This window comes from Lissotriton helveticus, chromosome 7 (assembly GCF_964261635.1).
Source record: "Lissotriton helveticus chromosome 7, aLisHel1.1, whole genome shotgun sequence".
Classification (NCBI taxonomy): domain Eukaryota; kingdom Metazoa; phylum Chordata; class Amphibia; order Caudata; family Salamandridae; genus Lissotriton; species Lissotriton helveticus.
In genome coordinates, this window is record NC_136068.1 from 1,864,744,605 (window position 1) to 1,864,768,390 (window position 23,786).

The 23,786-nt window shown below is 43.8% G+C and overlaps 1 protein-coding gene across 1 annotated transcript in view; it reads right to left on the minus strand.

The window, feature by feature from the left end:
* The window catches only part of LOC144769783 (DBH-like monooxygenase protein 2), a 183,025-nt gene that overhangs the window by 125,480 nt on the left and 33,759 nt on the right, over positions 1 to 23,786 (minus strand). The window contains exons 2-3 of the mRNA XM_078653967.1: positions 2,193 to 2,339; positions 1,606 to 1,767 (exon numbers count right to left, since the gene is read on the minus strand). Of these exons, the coding sequence (XP_078510093.1) occupies positions 1,606 to 1,767; positions 2,193 to 2,339 (309 nt within the window). The remainder of the gene's footprint in view (positions 1 to 1,605; positions 1,768 to 2,192; positions 2,340 to 23,786) is intronic.

The window sequence follows — 23,786 nt, forward strand, 5'->3', positions numbered from 1 at the left end:
TCATTCTTACTGAGAAGATGTGCAACTCTGATATTTTTCAATCTGCAAAATAATGAAGCTCCTCAATAAAGAGACAATGGGAAGCAAAATCTGTGACCTTTTGCAGCAGTGAGAAACTGACCCTAAAGGCAGAAGTGGCTGTTCAGAGCAGCAGTGTAACTAGTGGTAAGGAGCAGTCGGTCCCAGTTCTCGGGTGGGAACCACAAACTCACCCAGAAGAAAGTTATTACTAGTACTGCACCAACACTGAAGTCTCAGCTGCTACTTGTCCAGAAGCCAGAATGGTAGCAGAATATCTCAGCCTCAATATTGTTTACAAAAGAATTGCCATGATTGGAGTATATAATAAAATATTTACACTCAATTAAACAATTTCTTTGTAAACAACAGGCTGAAATATTTATGTCAGACTATATTTTTATCAATATTGTAACATGGAACCGCTCCCAAGCACATTTTGCATGGTTACACTCCCAGCACCCTGTGTACCTCATCTCGCACATCATTACCCAACTGCTACAATCCCCACCACCTGTTGTTGGATGCAATAGTATTTACCTTCTCATCCACCATTTGCCAACAACAAAATATATTTACCTTTAGATGTAATTACTGAAGGAGATACAATATTAACAGTAGAACACATTGTGAGAAACAATGCTGGATAAATATATGATTGATTTTTCAGCAACTCAGGCATCTTCATGTCACTCCCCTCCTGAGGAAGCTACAGTTGCTCCCGATCAGTCAACGTTGCACCTTCAAGGTTTGTTGTCTCATCTTCAAATCCTTAAATTGAAAGACCCTTAAATTCTTGGACAACCTGATTACGAGGCATGCACCTATGGGAAATTTGCGCTCAGCCTACAATCAACTTTTGTTTACCCCCTACTTTAAATACAAGCACACAGGAGGTGCAAGGTTCACCATTCTAGCCCCTAAACTCTGGAACTGCCTTCCCCCTGAAATCAAATTTTACCCAGCTCTATTTGGATTCAGGAGACTGCTAAAAACCTAGCTGTTCCGACATGCGTGTGAATAATTTCTTAGGGCTCAGTTCATTCTTTAGGGTTCAGGTATCACTCAGAGTAGCTCCATGAAACCACCCCAGTGGAAGTGCCCTATACAAGTTCTTTTAACATTACATCACCTAACATGAATTCCAACTGTAAAAAATACAGCCAGACAAAGAAATGAGTTAGAAGTTGAAAGAAATGAGAGGCTCAAAACTTACCACTGTCCTTATCAGGAAAATACAGATGCTTAAGGGTAGCAATGAACTGAAAACTGTCTTTAAATGAGAAGATGGATGGGGAGTGCTTCAGCAGCAACTTCATACTTTGTCTGGGGCACCAAACATACTTTATTTATATTATATTGCAGCTAGCACCACCATACTTGCACCATTTCTCTTACCACGTGGGGCAGTAAACTATAAATCATGTTCTATTGCTGTGTTATAGAAGTGCCAAGTCAGGAGAGTCTGTTCCAATACCTTTAAAAACAAGTGTTCAATGTCTAAATGATCCCACTGTCAAACATAGGAGGCACAGTTTCATATGAATAATTAGATACTAGTTATTGAACTTTACTTATGATGCTCACATTGGACATTTTTATGTCATAGCTGAAGGATGGTTCTGGATCTGGTCCTGAGACTGGTGCTTCTGACAGCAACTGGACGGATGCCATGAAACGTTGACTGGATCCATGGTAGCGAATCGTGTCAGAATTCCCATAGGCGGCGATGATGCGCTGGGTGTTTGCCTACAATGGGAAAAGTTAAAAAAGACTACTGTTCAATACTTCAACCTTTTATTACATTGTTCTAGATTCTCTGGCTGGGGTTGGGTTGGGGTTAGACACAGAGAATAACTTAAGCATTGTCCATGTTTGTACTTTGAAGAGGTATATTTTCACCCATTATTGCTCCAAGTTCTCAATTACATCCTTTATAATGGTTATCTCTATTGCAGTTAGTTAACATCTTAACACTAGACAACAGATGCACTAGATCACCAGGAAGCTGCTATCTCACACGATAGTGGCCATCACACCTAACCACTTTGCTAGGAAACAGTGTTTGAAAAAGATAAGGCTGAACATGCAAGTCACTATTTGGATACTTCATTACATCACATGCGCTTATATGTCATGGGCAACCATCCCACACTCATAAGATAACCACTTACTGTGACATCGACATCGAAGGGGTCACATGTTATAAACTTGCGGCTGACCCTCATGGTTGTAAGTCCTTCATTTTCAGATAAGAAATCAAGTTGGTAATTTTGAACAGTATCCTTCACCGGAGGAACTTCACCAATACCATGGTAGTCCTGAAATAAATGCACAATTTGCAAATTATTATGTTGTGGGTTTTTATTAATAGAATACATGCCCCTACCAGGCATGCCTTTGGCATGCAACCTTTACCATCAAGATGCCTTTACTAGGCATGCCTTCAGTATGCATGGTGAGTATTATATGGTATGTAAACCTCAATATATATATATTACCTACTGGCGATAGCCAGTAGGTATATATAGTTAGGATTTTTTTCCTATGGGATTTTTGAAAATTCTATGTCGAATAACTTTGGCGTTTGAGGACAGAATTGGATGAAATTTTCAGGAAAATGGAACATTTTGTTTCTGAGCAGCCCCTGAAAATTTGGGGGGGGTTTCGTCAAGGGGGGGCCGAGAAAAAAGGGGGGTCCCAAAACGTGTTTTTCCCATGCAATTTTCCATAGGGCGGTTGGCCTCACTTTTAGCCTGAACGGCTGAATGGATTTACACCAAACTTGGCAAAATTGTAGGGACTGGTAGCCCGATGTGCCTTTGCTATGTCTCAAGATATAGGCTCCAGTGGTTTTTACGAAAATTAACTTTGAAAAATATATATTGGGCTACATTGGGCTATATATATGTTGGAGCCCAAATGTAGCCCAATGTAGCCCAATGTAGCCCAATGTAGCCCAAAGATGGCCACCAGAGACAAAAAAAAACAAATGTAGCCCAAATATCAGCCAGATGTAGCCCAACTATAGCCCAATGACAGAATGTCCCAGAGTGTTCTAAAGAACAATTAGAGTGCTAACAGTCCTACTTATTACAAAGGTATGGCACACCTGAAGCCTTCTTGATTGGAATAAAGTGGTAACTCTTAAAACATTTAATTTAAAAAGGAACAAAATGAGGGGGTTCATTTTGCCATAGAAAGTATGATTAGCGAATATATGACGAAATCCCGCATACCATCAGTCCGCAAAAAAAATCCTGCATGTACTATTAGGCCGCAAATTAAAATAACGAAAACTTTTAGAACGAATATGCCTTTAGCATACACTAAACAACTAAACTACCCTAAACCCTAAAACACTACCCCCAGCATGACCCTACACTACACAAACAGTACAACACTACCCTAAACCCTAAAACACTGCCCCCAGCATGACCCTACACTACACAAACACTACAACACTACCCTAAACCCTAAAACACTACCCCCAGCATGACCCTACACTACACAAACACTACAACACTACCCAAAACCCTAAAACACTACACCCCGGCATGACCCTACACTACGCAAACACTACAACACTACCCTAAACCCTAAAACACTACCCCAGCATGACCCTACACTACACAAACACTACAACACAACCCTAAACCCTAAAACACTACCCCCAGCATGACCCTACACTACGCAAACACTACAACACAACCCTAAACCCTAAAACACTACCCCCAGCATGACCCTACACTACGCAAACACTACAACACTACCCTAAACCCTAAAACACTACCCCCAGCATGACCCTACACTACGCAAACACTACAACACTTCCCAAAACCCTAAAACACTACACCCCAGCATGACCCTACACTACGCAAACACTACAACACTACCCTAAACCCTAAAACACTACCCCCAGCATGACCCTACACTACGCAAACACTACAACACTACCCAAAACCCTAAAACACTACCCCCCAGCATGACCCTACACTACGCAAACACTACAACACTACCCAAAACCCTAAAACACTACCCCCAGCATGACCCTACACTACGCAAACACTACAACACTACCCAAAACCCTAAAACACTACCCCCAGCATGACCCTACACTACGCAAACACTACAACACTACCCAAAACCCTAAAACACTACACCGCAGCATGACCCTACACTACGCAAACACTACAACACTACCCAAAACCCTAAAACACTACACCCCAGCATGACCCTACACTACGCAAACACTACAACACTACCCAAAACCCTAAAACACTACCCCCAGCATGACCCTACACTACGCAAACACTACAACACTACCCAAAACCCTAAAACACTACCCCCAGCATGACCCTACACTACGCAAACACTACAACACTACCCTAAACCCTAAAATACTACACCCCAGCATGACCCTACACTACGCAAACACTACAACACTACCCAAAACCCTAAAACACTACCCCCAGCATGACCCTACACTACGCAAACACTACAACACTATCCTAAACCCTAAAACACTACGCCCAGCATGACCCTACACTACGCAAACACTACAACACTACCCTAAACCCTAAAACACTAGCCCCAGCATGACCCTACACTACGCAAACACTACAACACAACCCTAAACCCTAAAACACTACCCTCAGCATGACCCTACACTACGCAAACACTACAACACTACCCTAAACCCTAAAACACTATCCCCAGCATGACCCTACACTACGCAAACACTACAACACAACCCTAAACCCTAAAACACTACCCCCAGCATGACCCTACACTAAACAACCACCACAACTCTACACTACACTAACACAACACTACACTACACAACACTACACTACACTACACAATCACTAACCCACGAAAAAAATAAACACAAACCCACTTACCTCTCTCGTCATCGTGGTTTTCACAACGCAAATGCATTTACCATACATGCCTTTAAAACGTAATTCTTTGTAAAGGCATGCGCGATAAATGCACATGCGTTTTGAAAAAATGCGGGATAATGGTATGCGAGGTCAATGACCTTGCGGGATAATGGTATGCGGACTGAAAGTCTGCGGGATAAAAAATGCGGGAAAATGGCTGCAAACCATGATTAGCAGCAGACTTCCCTGGTGAGCACTAGCTTTACTACAGTGATCTAATGAGCAACTAGAGTGCTAACATTCAGAATTTATGGCAAATGTGTGACACATCTGAATGCCTTCTTGATAGAGCCAAAGTAAACAAGCATTGAAAATGCAATAGATCTCGCCCTCGTTTAAGTTAAAGCCATTCTGTTTGTAATGAGGTGGCTTTTTAGCTTTGCTTTTATTAGTGTTTTTAAAACTTTCATGTAAATAACATGCATATGTATGCATATATGTATATGTATGCATGCATTTATATTTATATAGATATGCAGATTATTTATGTTTATATATGTATATTACCTACTGGCGATAGCCAGTGGGTATATATAGTTAGGATTTTTTCTCTATGGGATGTCTGAAAATTCTATGTCTAATAACTTTGGCGTTTGTGGACGGAATTGGCTGAAATTTTCAGGAAAATGGCACATTTTGTTTCTGAGCAGCCCCTGAAAATTTGGGGGGTTTCGTCAAGGGGGGGCCGAGAAAAAGGGGGGGGTCCCAAAACGCGTTTTCCCATTCATTTTTCCATAGGGCGGTTGGACTCACTTTTAGCTCGAACGGCTGAATAGATTTACATGAAACTTGGCAAAATTGTAGATATGGTTTGCCCGACGTGCCTTTGCTATGTCTCAATATATGTGCTCCAGTGGATTTTGAGAAATTAACGTTTAAAAAAATATATATATCTGTGACAGCGCTCCGGTTAGCGCCCCGGTTCGCGTACCTGACGCGTAACGGAACTTCGCGAAGCGAAGCTGATTGGCTCTCCGGTGTCTGTCAACATTCTAAACAGTCCGGAGCGGCCGCCATCTTGTCTCTCGGTACGATCGAGAGACAAGATGTGGTGAAAAACGAAGGGGGAAATGAAGGAAAGGGGGCAAGGTAGACCACTCCTGACCCCCTAGGATTGATGAGGGGGATATTAAAGTGCCCCGCGGGGCAAAAAATAAAAAAAAATGTTTTTTGCGATTTTACGCCGTAGAGGCGCGTCCCGGTACACGAACCGGGCAGCTCACCGGGCAGCTCACCGGGCAGCTAACCGGGCAGCTAACCGGCAGCGTAGCTGTCAACATTGTAAACAGTCCGGAGCGGCCGCCATCTTGTCTCTCGGTAGGTTCGAGAGACAAGATGTGGTGAAAAAAGAAGGGGGAAATGAAGCAAAGGGGGCAAGGTAAACCCCTCCTGACCCCCTAGGATTGATGAGGGGGATATTAAAGTCCACCGCGATTTTTCGCGGTAGAGGCGCTTCCCGGTACGCGAACCGGGCAGCTAACCGGCAGCGTAACGGGAGTCCGCCATCTTGTGTTTTTGGAGCGTCCGGTTCGCGTACCGGGTAGCGTCCCGGTAAGCGTAATAAGGGGAAAACCAAGAGAAACAGTAAAAAAAAAATTAAGGGAATAGATTTCCAGCAAACTTGGCAAAATTGTAGGGACTGTTTGTTTGATGTGCCTTTGCAAGGCCTCAAGATATGTGCACGTGTGGATTTTGTCTAATTAATGTTAAAAAAAATATATATATCTGTAAGCGTGCTCCGGCACGCTTACGTTACGGGTTTTGTTTGCGCTGCAGAGCCGATACGTCACGGTTATGCGACGCGTCATGAGGCGTCTCACGTGGCTACGTGATACGTCACGTAATAAAGAATATATTTTACAGCTATAGATATTAGCTTTTAAAAAAACAATGAAATTCACTGAAAAAACCATAGGTTATAGACCATATATAGTTAGGAATTTGCATTTACAAAACCTTGAAAATTCACTGAAAAAACCATAGGTTAGAGACCATATATAGTTTGCTGGACATTTTATTGACATAAAACCAATGAAATTCCATATATAGTTAGTTGCACTAACTATATATCGCGCACCCGCAATCCACTGCTGATGATGTCACATATTACATCATTCATGACATGGTCAGTGACATCACTGATGACATCACTGATGACATCTCAAATGACATCACTGATGGCATCACTGATGACATCTCAAATGACATCACTGATGACATCATGACACACCAATACCAGTTACTACATACGCACTCACTGATTCCTACGTCTACACACACATTCACTCATTCACCCATACAATCACTCATACATACAGTCACTCATTATTACAACACTATCATATGCACTCATACACCTAGTCAGTCCTGTGAAGAATCAATCACACTTCGATTTCCTCATCTATATAGTTAAACACAGAACACCATACTTTTCACACATATACTAACACATACTTACTCTCTTATACAATCACTGATACAAGTACACATTGATATGCACAGAGTCACACACCTCCCAGCCAGCCACACACACACTCAGTCTTCCATACATCCACTCATTCTTCAATATGTAAAACATATTTAAACTTTACAAAAACACACAGACACCAGATGATGTCCTCAGTGATGTCATTTGAGATGTCATCAGTGATGTCATCAGTGATGTCATTTGAGATGTCATCAGTGATGTCACTGACCATGTCATGAATGATGTAATATGTGACATCATCAGCAGTGGATTGCGGGTGCGCGATATATAGTTAGTGCAACTAACTATATATGGAATTTCATTGGTTTTATGTCAATAAAATGTCCAGCTAACTATATATGGTCTCTAACCTATGGTTTTTTCAGTGAATATATATATATATATATATATATATCCATGACTCTCCTCCAAAAGGAAGACAAAGGCCTCAGCAGGGGAAACGTTTGGAAGCATCTTTATTTCGAGACAAATGGCAAAGAAGTTCGTAACACCCGCTGTGGCGAATGCATTTCGGCGTCTTCTGCCTTCTTCAGCGCCGTGGGTGTGTCTGTCAAGAAGCAGGTGTGTATCCCAGATTATATGTCCTGCCCCATCCTGCCTCGTGACGGTCTGCTCCGCCCCTTAAGGTAAGTACCAATCGCCTTTACCTCCTAGTAGACGCTTCATGAACAGCGCCTTCAGGTCCCAGCATGCATCAATCATTGCTGGAAGGTAATGCGCGGGGTGGATCAGTGCTGCACGGAACTCAAATGTCCAGGAGTCCACGAAACTGAATGCCTCCTCGAGTCCCCAACCGCATCAAACGCCGAGCCACAGGAGTCCATATAGCGGGGGCTAGGTTACAATGTCACCTCGCCCAGCGTGATGGCAATGACATCAACACCGCCCCATCTTCTCCAAGGTTAAGCGGTGGGCTTTCTGATAATATATATATATATATATATATATATATATATATATATATTATCAGAATATTTTTTCCCTAAACCTCCATTTTTATTAACTCCTAAAAACCCGTTACATCCTTTACCACTACTCACCGCTAAATTCTAAATTTACCCTTACCACCCTTTATCACTATTCTCCCCGTATTCCCCAAAATACCACCCTTACCACTACCCACTCTATAAACCACCTTGTCACCCTTTACCACTAACAATACCCTTACATCCCTTCACTCTAAAATGACCCTTAAACCTTACAACTCCCCTTAACGCCCTTCACCACTGCCCTCCCTTAAATCCTAAAATTAGCCTATTATCTTCTAGCACAGGTGTCTCCAACCAGATGATTGTGAGTTACCAGTAGCTAGCAGAAACCTTCAGAGTAGCTCCCAGCATTGAGTTTGTTTTAACTAAAAACTGCACTAAATGAGTGTTATGTTAACTTTTCAAAGGTAAGAAAGGTTATATTTATTTTATATTTTCCTCAGGTTGCAGATAGCAGTGCTTGACATTTGGCAGCATTCCAATCAGATGTATGACCGATGTGGGTCACATAAGTTCAGAACTGAAACACTGGGGTATTAAACACTAAATTAAGAGTCCTTCCCAACTCAATATACTAACATGAGAGCAGAATTATATTTCAGAATGCTTTTAAATGAGAGAAAAATAAAATAGACTGAACTTAATATTTCAGTCATTTTTAGCTAAGAACTGCAATAAATAAGTGTGGTGTTTTCCTTTTAAAGTTAATGAAACTCTAAGTTTATTTTATATTATCATCAAGCTGCAGATAGCAGTGCAAGACAATAGGTGCTTCACTTAGAGTTATGACCCACGTGGGTCAAAGAAGGTCAGAACTGAAGCAACAAGGTTTTTATCTCTTAAATAAAAGTCCTTCTCAACTCAATATTCCAGCATGAGAACAATGTGATATTTCTGAATGCTTTTAAATTAGAGAAAATTGAAATGAAGAGTTAATCTAAAATTGTGTCAACTCTTCATTTTCATGTTCTCCCTTTTAAAAGTGTCATATTTACAAACAGCAGGCATTGTGCTCCCAGTGGCTGGTAGACACAGTACCATATTTATAACTGAAAAATACAGTCATTTCCATCAAGTGCAAATATTATTTGATATTATGAAAATTTTTGAAGAAATGTTCGACACTTAAAATTTCTCCCATTTAAAAAACAAAATTTTTGTTTTGTTCATGTCATGGTGTCACATATGGCTAAAGGTATGTCCTGTGCCACAAGTTTTTATGAAACAGGCTTTTAGTCACCCATACATCTCATTCTTTCACATACGTTCATACATCCCCACTCACTGACATACATGATATCCCTTTTTATAGTACCCCTAGTTAGAGTATTTTATTAAAACCACGGCATCTGGCTCCATGGATATTAGATTTAAAGTCAATGACGCTAGCCATGGGGGTGTCAAGTAACAATGCACAGGTTACTTGGCCTTCAATAGTTCATAATGATTTTCACTGATCAGAAGGAGATATCATTATAGAAAAGGTTGGAGACCCCTGAATTAAATCATTCATTCATTTGTAAATTTGGATGACTCCTCATGATTCTCACAGGTAACACCCCAGTTACCTCTTCAAACCTCCTCTACTGAGTCACTTTATTTTCCAATCCCACCAAAGTTACGAGATGTGGTAACAAAGTGTGGCCATGTCTTTTAGGCTCCTACAGTAGGTAACTTTTCTTGAAGAGAAAGGGAAAAAGAAAACTCGATCTTCTTCGAAAATACCTCTGAAACTCTACTTATAACTGCAGCATTTGTCTACAGAAATTGCTAAGTTGACAAATGCTGCAACTTTTAGAATGTGCAAAATCTCCAATCTTCAAAAATATTGTGGCGAAGTTTCAGATTTATACTCCATTAAAACATGACTCTCAATGCTAAAGACAAGGGGAAAACAGCACAATTTATTATTAAGACCAATGGACAAGAAGAGCTGAACGACGCCTACGTCATCCTCTCAGCCGTGGATCCCATAGTACATCGCGAGGCTGAGTGGTATACCTGTGCTTCATGTCTGGGGTTACCGTGCACATACCACTGAGGTCCAGATTCTATCCACCCTATTGCACTCGTTCTGGTTCTGGTGGACTCTCTTCCCACTCCTGCCAGCATGGTCAGCAAGCACTGGTGGGTGGCATCTCAATGGAGTACATAGAGGGACTGGAAGATATCATTCTGTGCCGCACTTACATGTTTTCAAGCACGTACAATTTGAGGAATGCAGCGTGACTCGTGACTCGTGACTTCTGGGAGGTGGAACAAACCATTTTGCATACCAAACACGGAAACTCCGTTGTTGTGAAAGGCAAATGCCATTCATTCTTAGTGATAATGCCTCTGGGCACACCATCCTTACAGTAAACCTCAATACTCAATGGCATAATCTATGTTAAAGGCCTCAGACCTTTACCACAGCCCACCCTTTTGTACGATGCCACTGATACCAATGAGATTGGTGTTGCAACAACCTTTTTATCCCATCAGTGGGAAATAAAGGATGTATGACGTTACAACGCATACTTTTACAACGCCTACCTTTACAACGCATTTTTTACACCGCAACATCCATTACAACGCACACCATTACAACGCATGCCACTACAACGAATTCTGTGAAACTACCTTTACAACGCATTCCACTACAACGCATAATACATTTACAACGCATACCATTACAACGCATTACATTACATTGCATGTAAGGTAAGTGTTGGATAGTGTAGGGGTAAAAATTACTATTCTAACTCCAGGGGGTGCAACTGTAGGGTAAGTATTGGATAGTGTAGGGGTACAAATTACTATTCTAACTCCAGGGGGTGCAACAGTAGGGTAAGTGTTGGATAGTGTAGGGGTAAAAATTACTATTCTAACTCCAGGGGGTGCAACAGTAGGGTAAGTGTTGGATGGTAAGTTATGCGTTGTAATGGTATGCGTTGTAATGACTGCGTTGTAATGGCATGCGTTTTAGTGGTGTGCGTTGTAGTGTCATGCGTTGTAATGACTGCGTTGTAATGGATTTTGCGTTGTAAAAGTTTCGTTGTAATGGTAGTGCGTTGTAAAAGTTGCATTGTAAAGGTTGTATACCGAAATAAAAGTTACTTCAAAGCTTCCTGATAACAGTACCCCTACAACATGCAGTGCCACGCCCTGGGTCTGTCAAGACACACATAAAATGGCATTACCAAATGACTTTGCTCTTTCTAAGTGTAATAGCAAAATTATTTAAACAATAAATTACAAATTCTTACATCTACCGCCGACAAACAGGAATTAGTTCCCTTGAATGAGCTAAAAGCTTTGTGGAAGCCATCCACACAAGGTACAAAACACTCTCTTCTCACGGTCTACACTCCACAGACTGAAAGGATGACAAGAGGAAGACTGTCATCCACTTAGCCCAGAATATACTGGGAATTTGCCTAATAAATCATAGTAAATGAAGAGAGTGAGACCTCAATAAGAGTGAAGCATTTTATGACTGATGGTGGGATCGATGACATACTAATAATAATGACACCTGTAAGCATAAGTTGTGAGATTGTAAATTACTCACTTAACTGAACTTGTCCTATGATTATTTTTCTAAGGGGGTCAATGACGATGTCGGTCGGAAAGGCTACAAATTGGATTCGGGTCTGCCGAATTGGATTCGGTACCCGTTTTTCCGACCGATCCGGAAAGCTCTCAGAATGACTGATTACAATGTTCGGAAATTGTTCAGGCTTTCCTAGTCGGTTCCTAATGGCATTCGGAGGAACCAAGATGTTTGGAGCCGATTCGTTCACATCAACTGTCATTCGGAAAGCATTCCGACTGAATCGGTCCGTAATGCTTTCCAATTATGTAATTGCCCATTGTACAAACAGGCTTATTTTATAACTGTGTATGACACTTTTATTGTAAATATCATATAGATTTGTATGTGCTTTTATGACGATATGTCGAATAAAGCTTGTTTGAAATGAAATGAAATGCTTTCTGATTGAATCAATTCAGGGAGTCCGACTGACTGATTATGATTGTTTCGCATACAATACATAGGCTCCCAAGAAAAGAGTGGCTAGGGAAAATCGGGCACCCTATGGTGGGTCTCTTGGGTAATCCACATGGCCCCATTTAGAAGGCTCTGGGTGAAGGGGGGCCTGCTAAGGTCCCCCAAATTCAGATTCTGACAGCCGATCTGTGTCAAAACAACCGATTTGGAAAGACTGTCCAAATCTGACATCGTAATCGCTTGGTTGGAAATGCGGACAGTTGACCTGTACAAGTAAGCTGTGAATGACTTAGTTCCTCCAAATGCCAATGGGAACTGACTTAGAAAGTCTGAACGCTTTCCAAACATCATAATAAGTCCTTCGGAAAGCTTTCTAAATTGGTCAGAAAGACGAGTTCTGAATCGAATTCGGCAGACCTGAATCCGATTCTGAGTCTTTCCAGCCGACATTGTAATCAACCCCCTAAGTGTTTTTAACACCTGGTCATGTTTATTAAAGATCCAGAGATAAAAAACATAATGCAGTGGAACCTTGTGTGGTTAGTTTAGTCTGATTTTGAAAGTAGTTGGTATGTAACAACCGCATTAAAATTATATGTTTGATCTCTGGATGCTCCTCTCACGGCGGAGGAGCTTGGGGAGGCCCTGGGACAGCTCAATGCGGGTAAAGCCCCCGGGCCGAGCGGTTATCCCTGTGAATTTTATAAGAAATTCTACACGCAATTGGGACCCCATTTTCGGTGTGCTCTGGAAGCGGCGCGTACTCGGGGCAGGCTGCCGCCTGATTGGCGCCATGCTGAAATCGTGGTTTTTCCGAAGCCGGGTAAGCCCCCTGATAGTCACGACTCGTATCGCCCCATCTCGCTGCTCAATATAGAAGCCAAGATACTGGCTAAGGCCCTGGCAAATCGGTTGCTTCCTTACATAGTGGACCTGGTACACCCCGACCAATCGGGCTTCATGCCCGGCAGGGCTACACGCCATAATATTCGGCGAGCGTGGGCTGCGATCGGGGCCATGGGAGCCATGGGTGAGCAGGCTGCTCTGTTGCTTGCAGACATTAATAAGGCGTTCGACTCGGTGAGCTGGACTTACCTGTTTGCGCTCCTACCCCGTCTCAACCTCGGCCCTGTTTTGATATCCTATATTAAACTACTGTACACAGACATCACGGCCGCTGTGCGTGTTGCCGGGGCTGTGTCGGAGACATTCCGTATTGGCCGGGGTACCCGACAAGGATGCCCTCTCTCCCCTTATCTTTTCGCCCTGGCTATGGAGCCGTTGGCCGCCTGGGTGCGTATAGATGCGCAACTCCGAGGATTTGTGTGGCCCCAGGGCCTCTCCGATAGGATCGCGTTGTACGCGGATGACGTCCTTTTCTTCCTGACCGACCTGCGTCGCTCTGGGCCGCGGGTATTGGAAATAATGCGGGTCTTTGGTGACGTATCCGGCTTATACCTCAACCTCAGCAAATCCACCTTGTGGGTCCTGGGTGGCGGTGCAGTGTCGGACCCCTGGACGCTGGACCTGTGAGTGGCGACTGGAGGCCTGCAGTACCTAGGGGTGTTCCTGTCTGAGTCCGCGACCCTCGCGTGGGAACGCTCGGTGCTGCCTGTATGGGACCGGGTGCAGACCGACGTTAAAACATGGTCCCGGATGCCTCTTAACATCTTTGGCCGGTCCGCCATCTTTAAGATGGTGGCGCTTCCACGCCTTCTATACCAATTGCAAAATTATCCCCACTCGGTTCCGGCTTCCTGGTTTCGGCGAGTGAACTCGGTCCTGGGGCAATTCCTGTGGGCCGGGGGTTCGGCCAGGGTGGCGTTACGCACGTGCTTCCTCTCTACATACTGTGGGGGACTCGCCACCTCGGACCTTCTGTCCTACTACCAAGCAGCTCATCTACTCGTCCTTAATGACTGGTGGTATGGTGATAGAGGCGACCCGGCATATGCATTGGAGCGCGCACTTATGGGCGATAATACCCTCCATATGCTTCTCTACTCCGCCCGGCTGCGTCGGGGCTTGCCTAGTGTTACGAAGACAGTCTTCCTTGTTTGGCGTCAGGCATTGCGACGCATGGGCTGGTGGGGTAGGCTGACGGCGGAAACGCCGCTGTGGCGTAATGGCAGATTGCATGCCCTGGCCTCCTTGCCGGGTTTTGGTGGCTGGGATGCAATCGGGATATCGTCGCTGGGTGATGTGCTGTCTGGTGCTGCTCTTAAGTCGTTCCAGGTCCTAAGTGAGGAGTTCCACTTGCCGCGGACTCAGTTCTTCCGTTACCTACAGCTGCGGCATGCACTCACACCGTACATTGCCGACCTGGAGTCGCTCCCCGACTTTAGCCCTATTGAGGCTAAGCTGTTCATGGGGGAGCTTGGGGACAAAAAGGTGTCCCGCATTTACCAGACGATGGTCACCCACTGCGCCTCCGACCTTCTTCCCCTGCGGACGGCATGGGAAGCTGATGTCGGGTCTCTAGACGAGGATGACTGGCGAGAGGCCCTGGAATCCCCGCGTGGGACGGCAATCGCGATGAGGCTCAGGTTCATCCAATTTAAGGTCCTCCACAGGGCCTATTTTACGCGTGAACGCCTCTGGAAAGCTGGACTGATTGCATCGCCGGAATGCTTGCGTTGTGGTGCAGAGGTTGGCTCGCTGCTCCATACCCTGTGGTTGTGTCCTAGGCTTGCTGGCTTTTGGAGGGGTGTGTGGAGCTGTTTGTCTGAAGTGTTAGGATGGGACTTGCCCCGAACACATCGCTTAGGTTTGCTACATATTCTCGAGGGGGTGGGAGGGAATCGCTATAAGCGCCACCTACTGCTGTTGGGGTTGGTACTGGCCAAGAGAGACCTGGCGCGGGCGTGGAAGGATGAACGGGCTCCCCCCCTGTGTGTTTGGAGGGCGGGTCTGGACTTTTGCATGGGCCTGGAGCGCCCTATCTTTGAAGCACGTGGGTGCCCCCGCAAACACTTTCGGATATGGAAAAGGTGGGCTGAGTATAGAGACTTGCCGCTTGACCCCCCCGTTGACCCCGAGGAAGAACTCTGAGCTTCCCCCTTGGTGTAGGCCTGTGTCTGGTGCCAGACCGACCACTCCGTACGTATTTACAGCTGTTTCTTCTTCGCATGTGCATGGGGTTAGGGAGGGATTGCGGGGTGGGATTGGTTGAGGGCGGTTGGGTGTTGGGGATGGGAATGGGTGGGGGTAGGTTGCTTAAAAGCGATTGCAATATGTTTGACTCAGATTCCAATCCTGTTTTATGTGATGTCTTCATCTGCGTGGTGGTTTCTCCTGACTGTGGGGTACCACACTCATTGTCTTGCTTGATTATTCAATAAAATCTGTTGTGAAAAAAAAATTATATGTTTGAAGGCTATGGATTCCACACATTTGTTAGTACAAAAAATTCACAACAATTAAGTATTTGGTGGAATTGGCATCCTTAAACATATAGTCTAGCTTCACTAGAATGTCTACTACTTCCGTGTATGTGTCTTGAGTCCTCTACCACGACTAAGGAGTCCATTAAGTCTTCCATTAGACCATGATACAAACAGGGGCCCTTTTCTCTTCAGGCCCAATGGTTTTAGCTATTAGGCACTTAAAAGGCACTCTGGTAAATCAGTAAATGATTGTTTTGTGCCAGATTCAGTAAGCTTGTTGTCTAATTCCTACATGAAAGAGTGCATATGACCAATTTATCCATCATATTCTTAGGAGAAGCATTGAAATTATACAGGAGAGGTAATTTTTTCCACCTCAGTTATTTACCAAGTATCTATATTGCCCCGCAGAGGACATAAAATGCCAAGTTTGATTAATGATTCAAGAAGAAGAGAAGGTGAAGCTGCCACTGATTCATGAAAATATCAAACATTATAATGGCCCAAAAAATTACGATACCAGTGACTGTAAGGGGGCATACATTTGGATTGGCTGAATGGTCGATGTGTTAGGATATTGACTGGGATTCAATGTCACTGACCCCTGCCCCCATAGACACTAATTTGCTGTTTTGAACAACACCTTTGGAGTAGCAACCATGGGCTGGGATTTTATGACAGAATCACGCATACCATGACCTTGCATGCCTTAACAATGTGTTCTTTATAGCGCCTAAGTCTTTACCACACATGTCTTTACAACAAAAAGTTTTACCATGCATTTGCCTTTACCATGCATGTCGTCACAAAGCAACTGCAATAATTAATTTATATGTATATATATTTATATACACAAACATATATATGTGTATAAAACTCTTACCCACCCTCAATCCTAAAACAACCCTTTTTAGGGTATTTTTAGGGTAGGTATGGGGTTTTTGGTGGCAAGGTTATTTTTAGGGTTTAGGGTGGGAATGTATTTTTGGGTAGCAATGGTATTTTTGGAGTTTAGGATGGGTATCAGTTTTTTGGTGGCAAGGGTAATTTCAGGGCTTAGGGTGGGTGGGGTTTTTTGGGTGGCAAGGATATTTTTAGGATTTAGGGCAGGTATGGGTTTTTGGGTGGCTAGTGTATTTTTTAGGTTTTAGGGAGGGTGTGGGTTTTTCGTTGGCAAGGGTATATTTAGGGTATAGGGTGGATATTGTTTTTTGGTTTGGCAAGGGCATTTTTCGGGTTTGGGGGTATGACTGTTTGGGTGGAAATTGTATTTTTAGGGTAGGTGTGCGTTTAGGGGATGTGTGTACTACATATTTCTCTCTATATATGCAACTTTCATCTATATATAAATATCTATCTATATCTCTATCTCACACTGTCTTTCTCTCTCTCTCTCTCTCTCTATCTCTCTCTCTCTCTCTCTCTCTCTCTATATATATATATATATATATATATTACCTACTGGCGATAGCCAGTAGGTATATATAGTTAGGACCTAGCTACCAAAGGAAATCTGCAACATTCTATTGGGAATAACTTTGGCGCCGGTTGAGGAATTTTCGTGTAATTTTCCAAAATTTATGCCAGCTCCGCTCCTCTTCTTCCCTGGAAGATTCGGGGGGATTCGTCATGCGGGGGCCGAGAAAAAATGGGGGTCCCAAAACGTGTTTTCCCCATGTTAATTTCCATAGGACAAATAGACAATGCCACAGCCCGAACCGCTGAATGGAATTACACCAAAAAGAAGTGCCTTTTCTATATTTGGTGAAAATTGCTCCAGTGGTTTTTATGAAAATTAACTTCAAAAACACATATATATCTATATAAGCTTACTGTAAGCTTACTGTACTCTGTACCTTCCCGAGTAAGAGCTGCATTCTGATTGGCTGCCAATGTCTGTCAACACTCCTAAACAGAAATTGTTGGCAGCCATCTTGTACCTCGGTAGACTGAGGCACAGGAAAGCTGAAAAACAAACGTGTAGAACTCAAAAAGGGGGCAGGGTAGAAGCACCCTGACCCCCTAGGCCTGCTCAGGGGGTCCCACAAGGCAACAAAAAAAAATGTGTTTTCAAAATTCAAATTCTTCATCCAAGAAGTGTTGGCAGCCATCTTGGGACCAATATACATGATAGCACCTCATTAAAAAGCATTGCAGTTAATAGAAGGTTTTAGGACTTTAGTTAGATTATAAATCATGTGTTGATCCTTGAAAGTCTCGGGAAGATTCGTCAAGCGGGGGCCGAGAAAAAAGGGGGGTCCCAAAACGTGTTTTCCCCATGTTAATTTCCATAGGACGATTAGACACAGCTACAGCCCAAACCGCTGAATGGAATTACAACGAATTTGGGGAAATGGTAGGGTCTGGTACGCAGATCACTCTTTTGGTTAAATGGTGTAAATCCCTCCAGTAGTTCCTGAGAAAATCAAAAGAAAAAAATATATATCTGGGCGGAGCCTAACTACACATCTCATTGTGAGATCTGATTGACTGTCAGCACTTCATCCAAGAAGTGTTGGCAGCCATCTTGGGACCAATATACATGATAGCACCTCATTAAAAAGCATTGCAGTTAATAGAAGGTTTTAGGACTTTAGTTACATTATAAATCATGTGTTGATGGTACCATACTCATTTTAGGAATTGTGGTGTGTTCTAAGGTGATTTTACCATATGAAAAAGCCTTCTGCTGGGATATCATGTTTGAAAGAAAACTATTATCTCATGCTTTTCCCACAGTGGTTTGGAAAGGGATCAATAAGCTAAACTGAAAGCATATTTTCTGTAAATTCACATTATCTTTCTCAGTCATGTGAGAATGAAGTCTGACATTCTCAGTAAAACATGTACATCCAACAAGGACAGAGACTGTCAGTCAGTGGCGGCTGGTGACATTTGAAACCGGTGAGGCGTAAAGTTTCTGTCGGAGTGCACCGTGGGTAGCGAGAGTAGCGAGCACGAACATCTTAAGAGGTGTTCGGGGGGTTCTATCGCAAGAAAATTTTGAAAAAAGAGTGGGTAAAGGGTGCATTTTCAATGAAATTTGAGAAGCAAGATGGTTAATAAAGCAGTTGTGAAAGTGCAGTTACTACATTAATAAAGGGATGCCATATAACAACATGTAGATACTGCCACAAAGTTGGTTTTATAAAAATGGGTCTAAATGGTAAAAATGATAGCACAATTAATCGAATACATTGGCTTGCAGCCATACAATATTCAGTCAGGTCTATGGGGGAAAGCATGTAATATTGCAATAATTCAGGGTCTGCCACATTACCATGGAGCTATATATTTCCAAAGCTGAAAATCATCTGCATATAAAAATGCTGTGCCAAATACAAAAATGGATGCAGGGTGGTGGAGCATTGCTGCTACAGAAAATGCAGTGCTGGCCTAATACAGTCGGCCTAGTTGCATCTCCAAAGTTGGAAACTTTGTGCCACTATCTAATAGCCAACATTTTACATGTGCATTAATAACGTGGGTTGCTTCTAACGGTATGATGATACACCAGCATACCACAGAACATCCCATGTGACATCACAGACTGAATGTTCACTGATGCTCATTGGGACAGAAGACAGCTCACTGTGCCAATCAGCCACTCAAGCTGCCTGCTTTGCAGTTTGTGATGCAATGACAGGTGCAAGTAACCAAATATACAGGTTCCAGTTTCACACATTATTAGCATTCAGTAACTACACGTACTGCTATGAAGCCAGCACCCACTCTGCTAAAATTGGAAAAACAAAGATTAGATTGACATTACAGATTCTACAATTGAACATGTGTAGTAAATAACACTGCCACGCCTGAAACCTAATTGTGGAGTTATGCTAAGGACCACTGTTCCGCCATAGTATATATTTAACTGCATGCAAAGGACCATTGTCATTCCAGAAAACATGTTATCCCACAGCAAAAGCACAATTACCATGATGCCGGAAGTCGCATTGCCCAGGGAAGGAGCACAACTCTATCATGCCAGATGAACTAACATGGAAAGGGTACCAGATAGGTTTAATTAAATAAACTCAACCCTGGGAACACATATGGAAGCCCTCTTGAGAGGAACCAACCAGATGTTCCTACCGTCCGTCACCTCTTCACACAGCTTTTCTTCCTGATCCAAACATCAACATTCCATGGAAGGCATCACACAACCACTCAGCTAAGGCGGCTCCCAGAACATTCTCCGCCCGAGCACGCACACAGCAACGAATACAGGCAGCACCTCAGAGGCTTTAATGCTGAGGAATTAATATACAGTCCGCCAAAACTACGAGGCGCACAGTCCTGCTGTACTCTGCTCCTTTTTCTGAGAACTTCCCTTGCACGAACATGTCTCCCAGGCAAGAAATATACACAACTCCTATTTACATTTAACAGTAGTCACTCTGAGCCCAAGAATTTTTGAGTAGTATGGTGAGCATGGCAGACTTGTGTGGTGGACGACATTTGTAAAAAAAAAAACTGAAGCTAACATTTGAATATTTGTCCGTCATATTCCTCGTCCTTAGTTCCGATCGCGCGCAAGAGTCATGACAGTGGCAAAAAACCTTGTTACACTGAAATTATGAAAATGTCACACTCACACATAAGCAATCTCAACATGGGATAATGTACATATTTGTTTATAGGCATACAGATTAATATATGTTTGGGTAATGAATGAGGGGCACTTGTATATATACAAACACAATTATTAATTTATCTGAGAAGGTGCAATGCAAAGGTTCTCCCGATTTAGTGATCGCAATGTAATGACTCCCCATGCAATTAATGCTCAGCTGACTACCTCTCTTTCACGACGAGACGCCAAGCAGCAGCGTACCCATGAAGGAACAGCGAGGCATAAACCATACATGCAGATCCACACACATTTTTATACTATTACTTTTGCTGTGGAAGAGGCCAAGAGGCGAGGGCTTTGCCTCTTCTGGGTCATGGCCTCTCCCAATTCCAAATGTCGAAATACTACATTGCACTCTTTGCTTCTGCATATATTCTACATATTTAAAATTACACATTTATACATATTTATATATTTAAAAATAGGCATGTAATTCTTTGAATTGGTGTAACTACTAAAACCACCAACTTAGATCTACAGCTAAGGGCATAGGTGATTGGCAGTTCACATCGCAAAGTGAAAGGTCAAGGATCTTGTTTTAAAATAAATAACCGGCACAGAATTAATGTTTTCACGGATGCTGTTCAGTTATCCATCTGCCTTTCACTGACCCTGACTACCGACCTGCAGGAGGCGGAACCATCGTCCTGAAGACTTCCGGTCCGTTTCCAGATCCCACTGTCTCGCTGGATGAACATGATAAAGGCGCGTGCACACAATACCGGCCTCGGCATCACTAGGGTGACCCTGCATCTGGTCTGGCCCTGGGTGGAATCTTCAGAAACAAATTATGGGCGCACTCGAACCTGCGATGGCGCTGCGAGGCCCCAGCACTGGCAACACGTGCGCTAGTAGACACATGCCTATAACATGAGAGGAATGGCATGCAGCAGCAATACCCTAGCATTACATTTAGCAATGGCTGATTTGATCAGGTGCTCTTAAATATCATGCACTGGAGCTCCCATCTGTGGCCAGTTTATTTTGTAATGTGCGTCTTAAAACTAAAAATCTGCATATCTGACGTGCCACCGTCCATCTCCTCCCCATCAGCCTAGCCCCCCACTAGATGCATCAAAGCTTCTATCACTTGAGGGGCCCGGGCGACAGACCCTTTCTCCCAGCCCTCCCCCGGGGTAACGTGAATATCTCCTCCGTCCAAGCGCACCTGCCACTCTTTGGAGAACGCAGTGGGCCAGCGACTTCATTTAATTTACACCCACTCCCTGCCAGCTGCGCGGCACTCCCGAGTCCTGTTGCTAAAATATTTTCCGCTGCGTGCCAGTCTTATTATGTTTTCTCCTGGCACCGGGTGCCCGCCGGCTTGTCCTGTGCCAGGTGTATTATGCTGTGTGGCACACCATGCATCTTCATGACGACAGCAGGGGATCTGAAGCGAATCGGCAGCCCCTGCCTTGACACTCATCACGACTTATTCATTCAGGCTCACTACTAGAATTGATTTAGCAGTCATTGTTTCGATGTTTAATCTACCAGCAGCTAATGCTGTTACTCGGAAGGGCCAAGGGCTGAAATTAAATAATATATGTGTAAATAAAATAAAAAACGTACCGGGTCCGCGCTGGCTGCTGCCTCTGCTCGGGTTCCGTTGGCGCCTGAGGAACAGCCGTATCTCCGTCACTGCTGGTAACACCTCGCTCTCAGTCAATCCGATTGACTTAGGGCAGTGTTACGCTCTGCCCATTAGGAGACCGAGGTTTGAGCAAACCTCGCTCTCATGCGCCAGCAGAACAGACATCAGTGCGCATGAGTGGGCACGGAGGAAAATTCGACCTCCGTCCCCACTCATGCGCACTTGTGGTGACAATCAAAGAATCATGTCAGTCAACATGACGTGGACCGTGGGCGGTCCGAGTCATGCTGACTGACATGATTGTTGTCAGTTCAACCTCTGCGTCTTTTGTAACCTGAGAGTTTACTTATCAAAAAGACGCAGAGGGAGCTGCGTTGCTGCTGGCGGATTGTGGGGCAACGCCCCAACGCCCTTAATGGACGCACCGCCACTGCTGTCAGTTGATTCCTTTGTGTTCTACTGCAGCTTCCCAGAGTGTTCTAAAGAACAACTAGAGCACTAACAGTCTTACTTATGACAAAAGTATGGCACACCAGAAGCCATCTTGATTAGAATGTAAATGTAAATGTAATGTAAATATATAGCGCAAATCACCGACCCGGTATCTAAGCGCTTGCTTAGGGAACCCGTCCTGGTATTCCCCTGTGAGATACCCTGGCAGGGTATCCACAAGGTGAAAGCCAGGCATCCCACCGCGAGGGGCCGTAGTGGAGATTAAGCAAGCTATTGCCCAGAGTCGCAGAGTGTGACCCCGTGAGTTGAGTAGGCACCGGAGCGAGAATTGTCGAGTCCGTGGAATTTTTGAGCCCGAGACCTGCCGAGGCAGGGAATCGAACCCTGGTCCACGGCCAATCTCTGCCGCCTCTAACCACTGAGCCACGCTTCTCCACGAAGTGGTAAGTCTGAAAACATTTAATTTAAAAAGGAACAAAATGAAGGGGTTGATTTTGCCATAGAAAGTATGATTAGTGCTTCAGAAAGAAAAATTAGGGCACATTTTGAGTGACTTCTCAAATCCTCTTCTATTTCATTAAAAAATTCTGACATGCAGTCTCCCAAGATGGCCACCAGAGACAAAAGAGCCCAAAGGTAGCCCAAATAGCATGCATATGTATGCATATATGTATATGTATGCATGCATTTATATTTGTATTTATATAGATATGCAGATTATATATGTTTATATATGTATGTATATATATACATACCAGTATGCAAGGGGAATTAGTTCCTATTCTGCAAACACGCCAGGGGTTGCGCTGCAGAGAGGTGTAAAAAAGGGTGTGACCTCATTACACCTCTCTGCAATGCAGCCCCCTGGCGCATACTGCAGGTTTCCAGGTGGGCTAGTTGGCCCCCAGGGACCCGCAGTATGCAAGGGGAATTAGTTCCCCCTCTGCAAACACGCCCGGGGGCTGCGTTGCAGAGAGGTGTAAAAAAGGGTGTGGTCTCATTACACCTCTCTGTAATGCAGCTCCCTGGCTTATACAGGAGACTCCTGGTGGGCTAGTTGCCCCCAGGCACCCCCAGTATGCAAGGGGAATTAGTTCCTCCTCTGCAAATGCGCCAGGAGTTGCGCTGCAGAACGTTGTAAAAAGGGGGCGTGCCCTCTGAACACCTGCCTGCAAAAATGTAGTAAATCAGTATAAAAAAAATAACAATTAATACATTTAATATTTGTCATTTAAAAAACCTTCGAAATTCAATGAAAAAACCATAGGTTTCAGGCCTTATA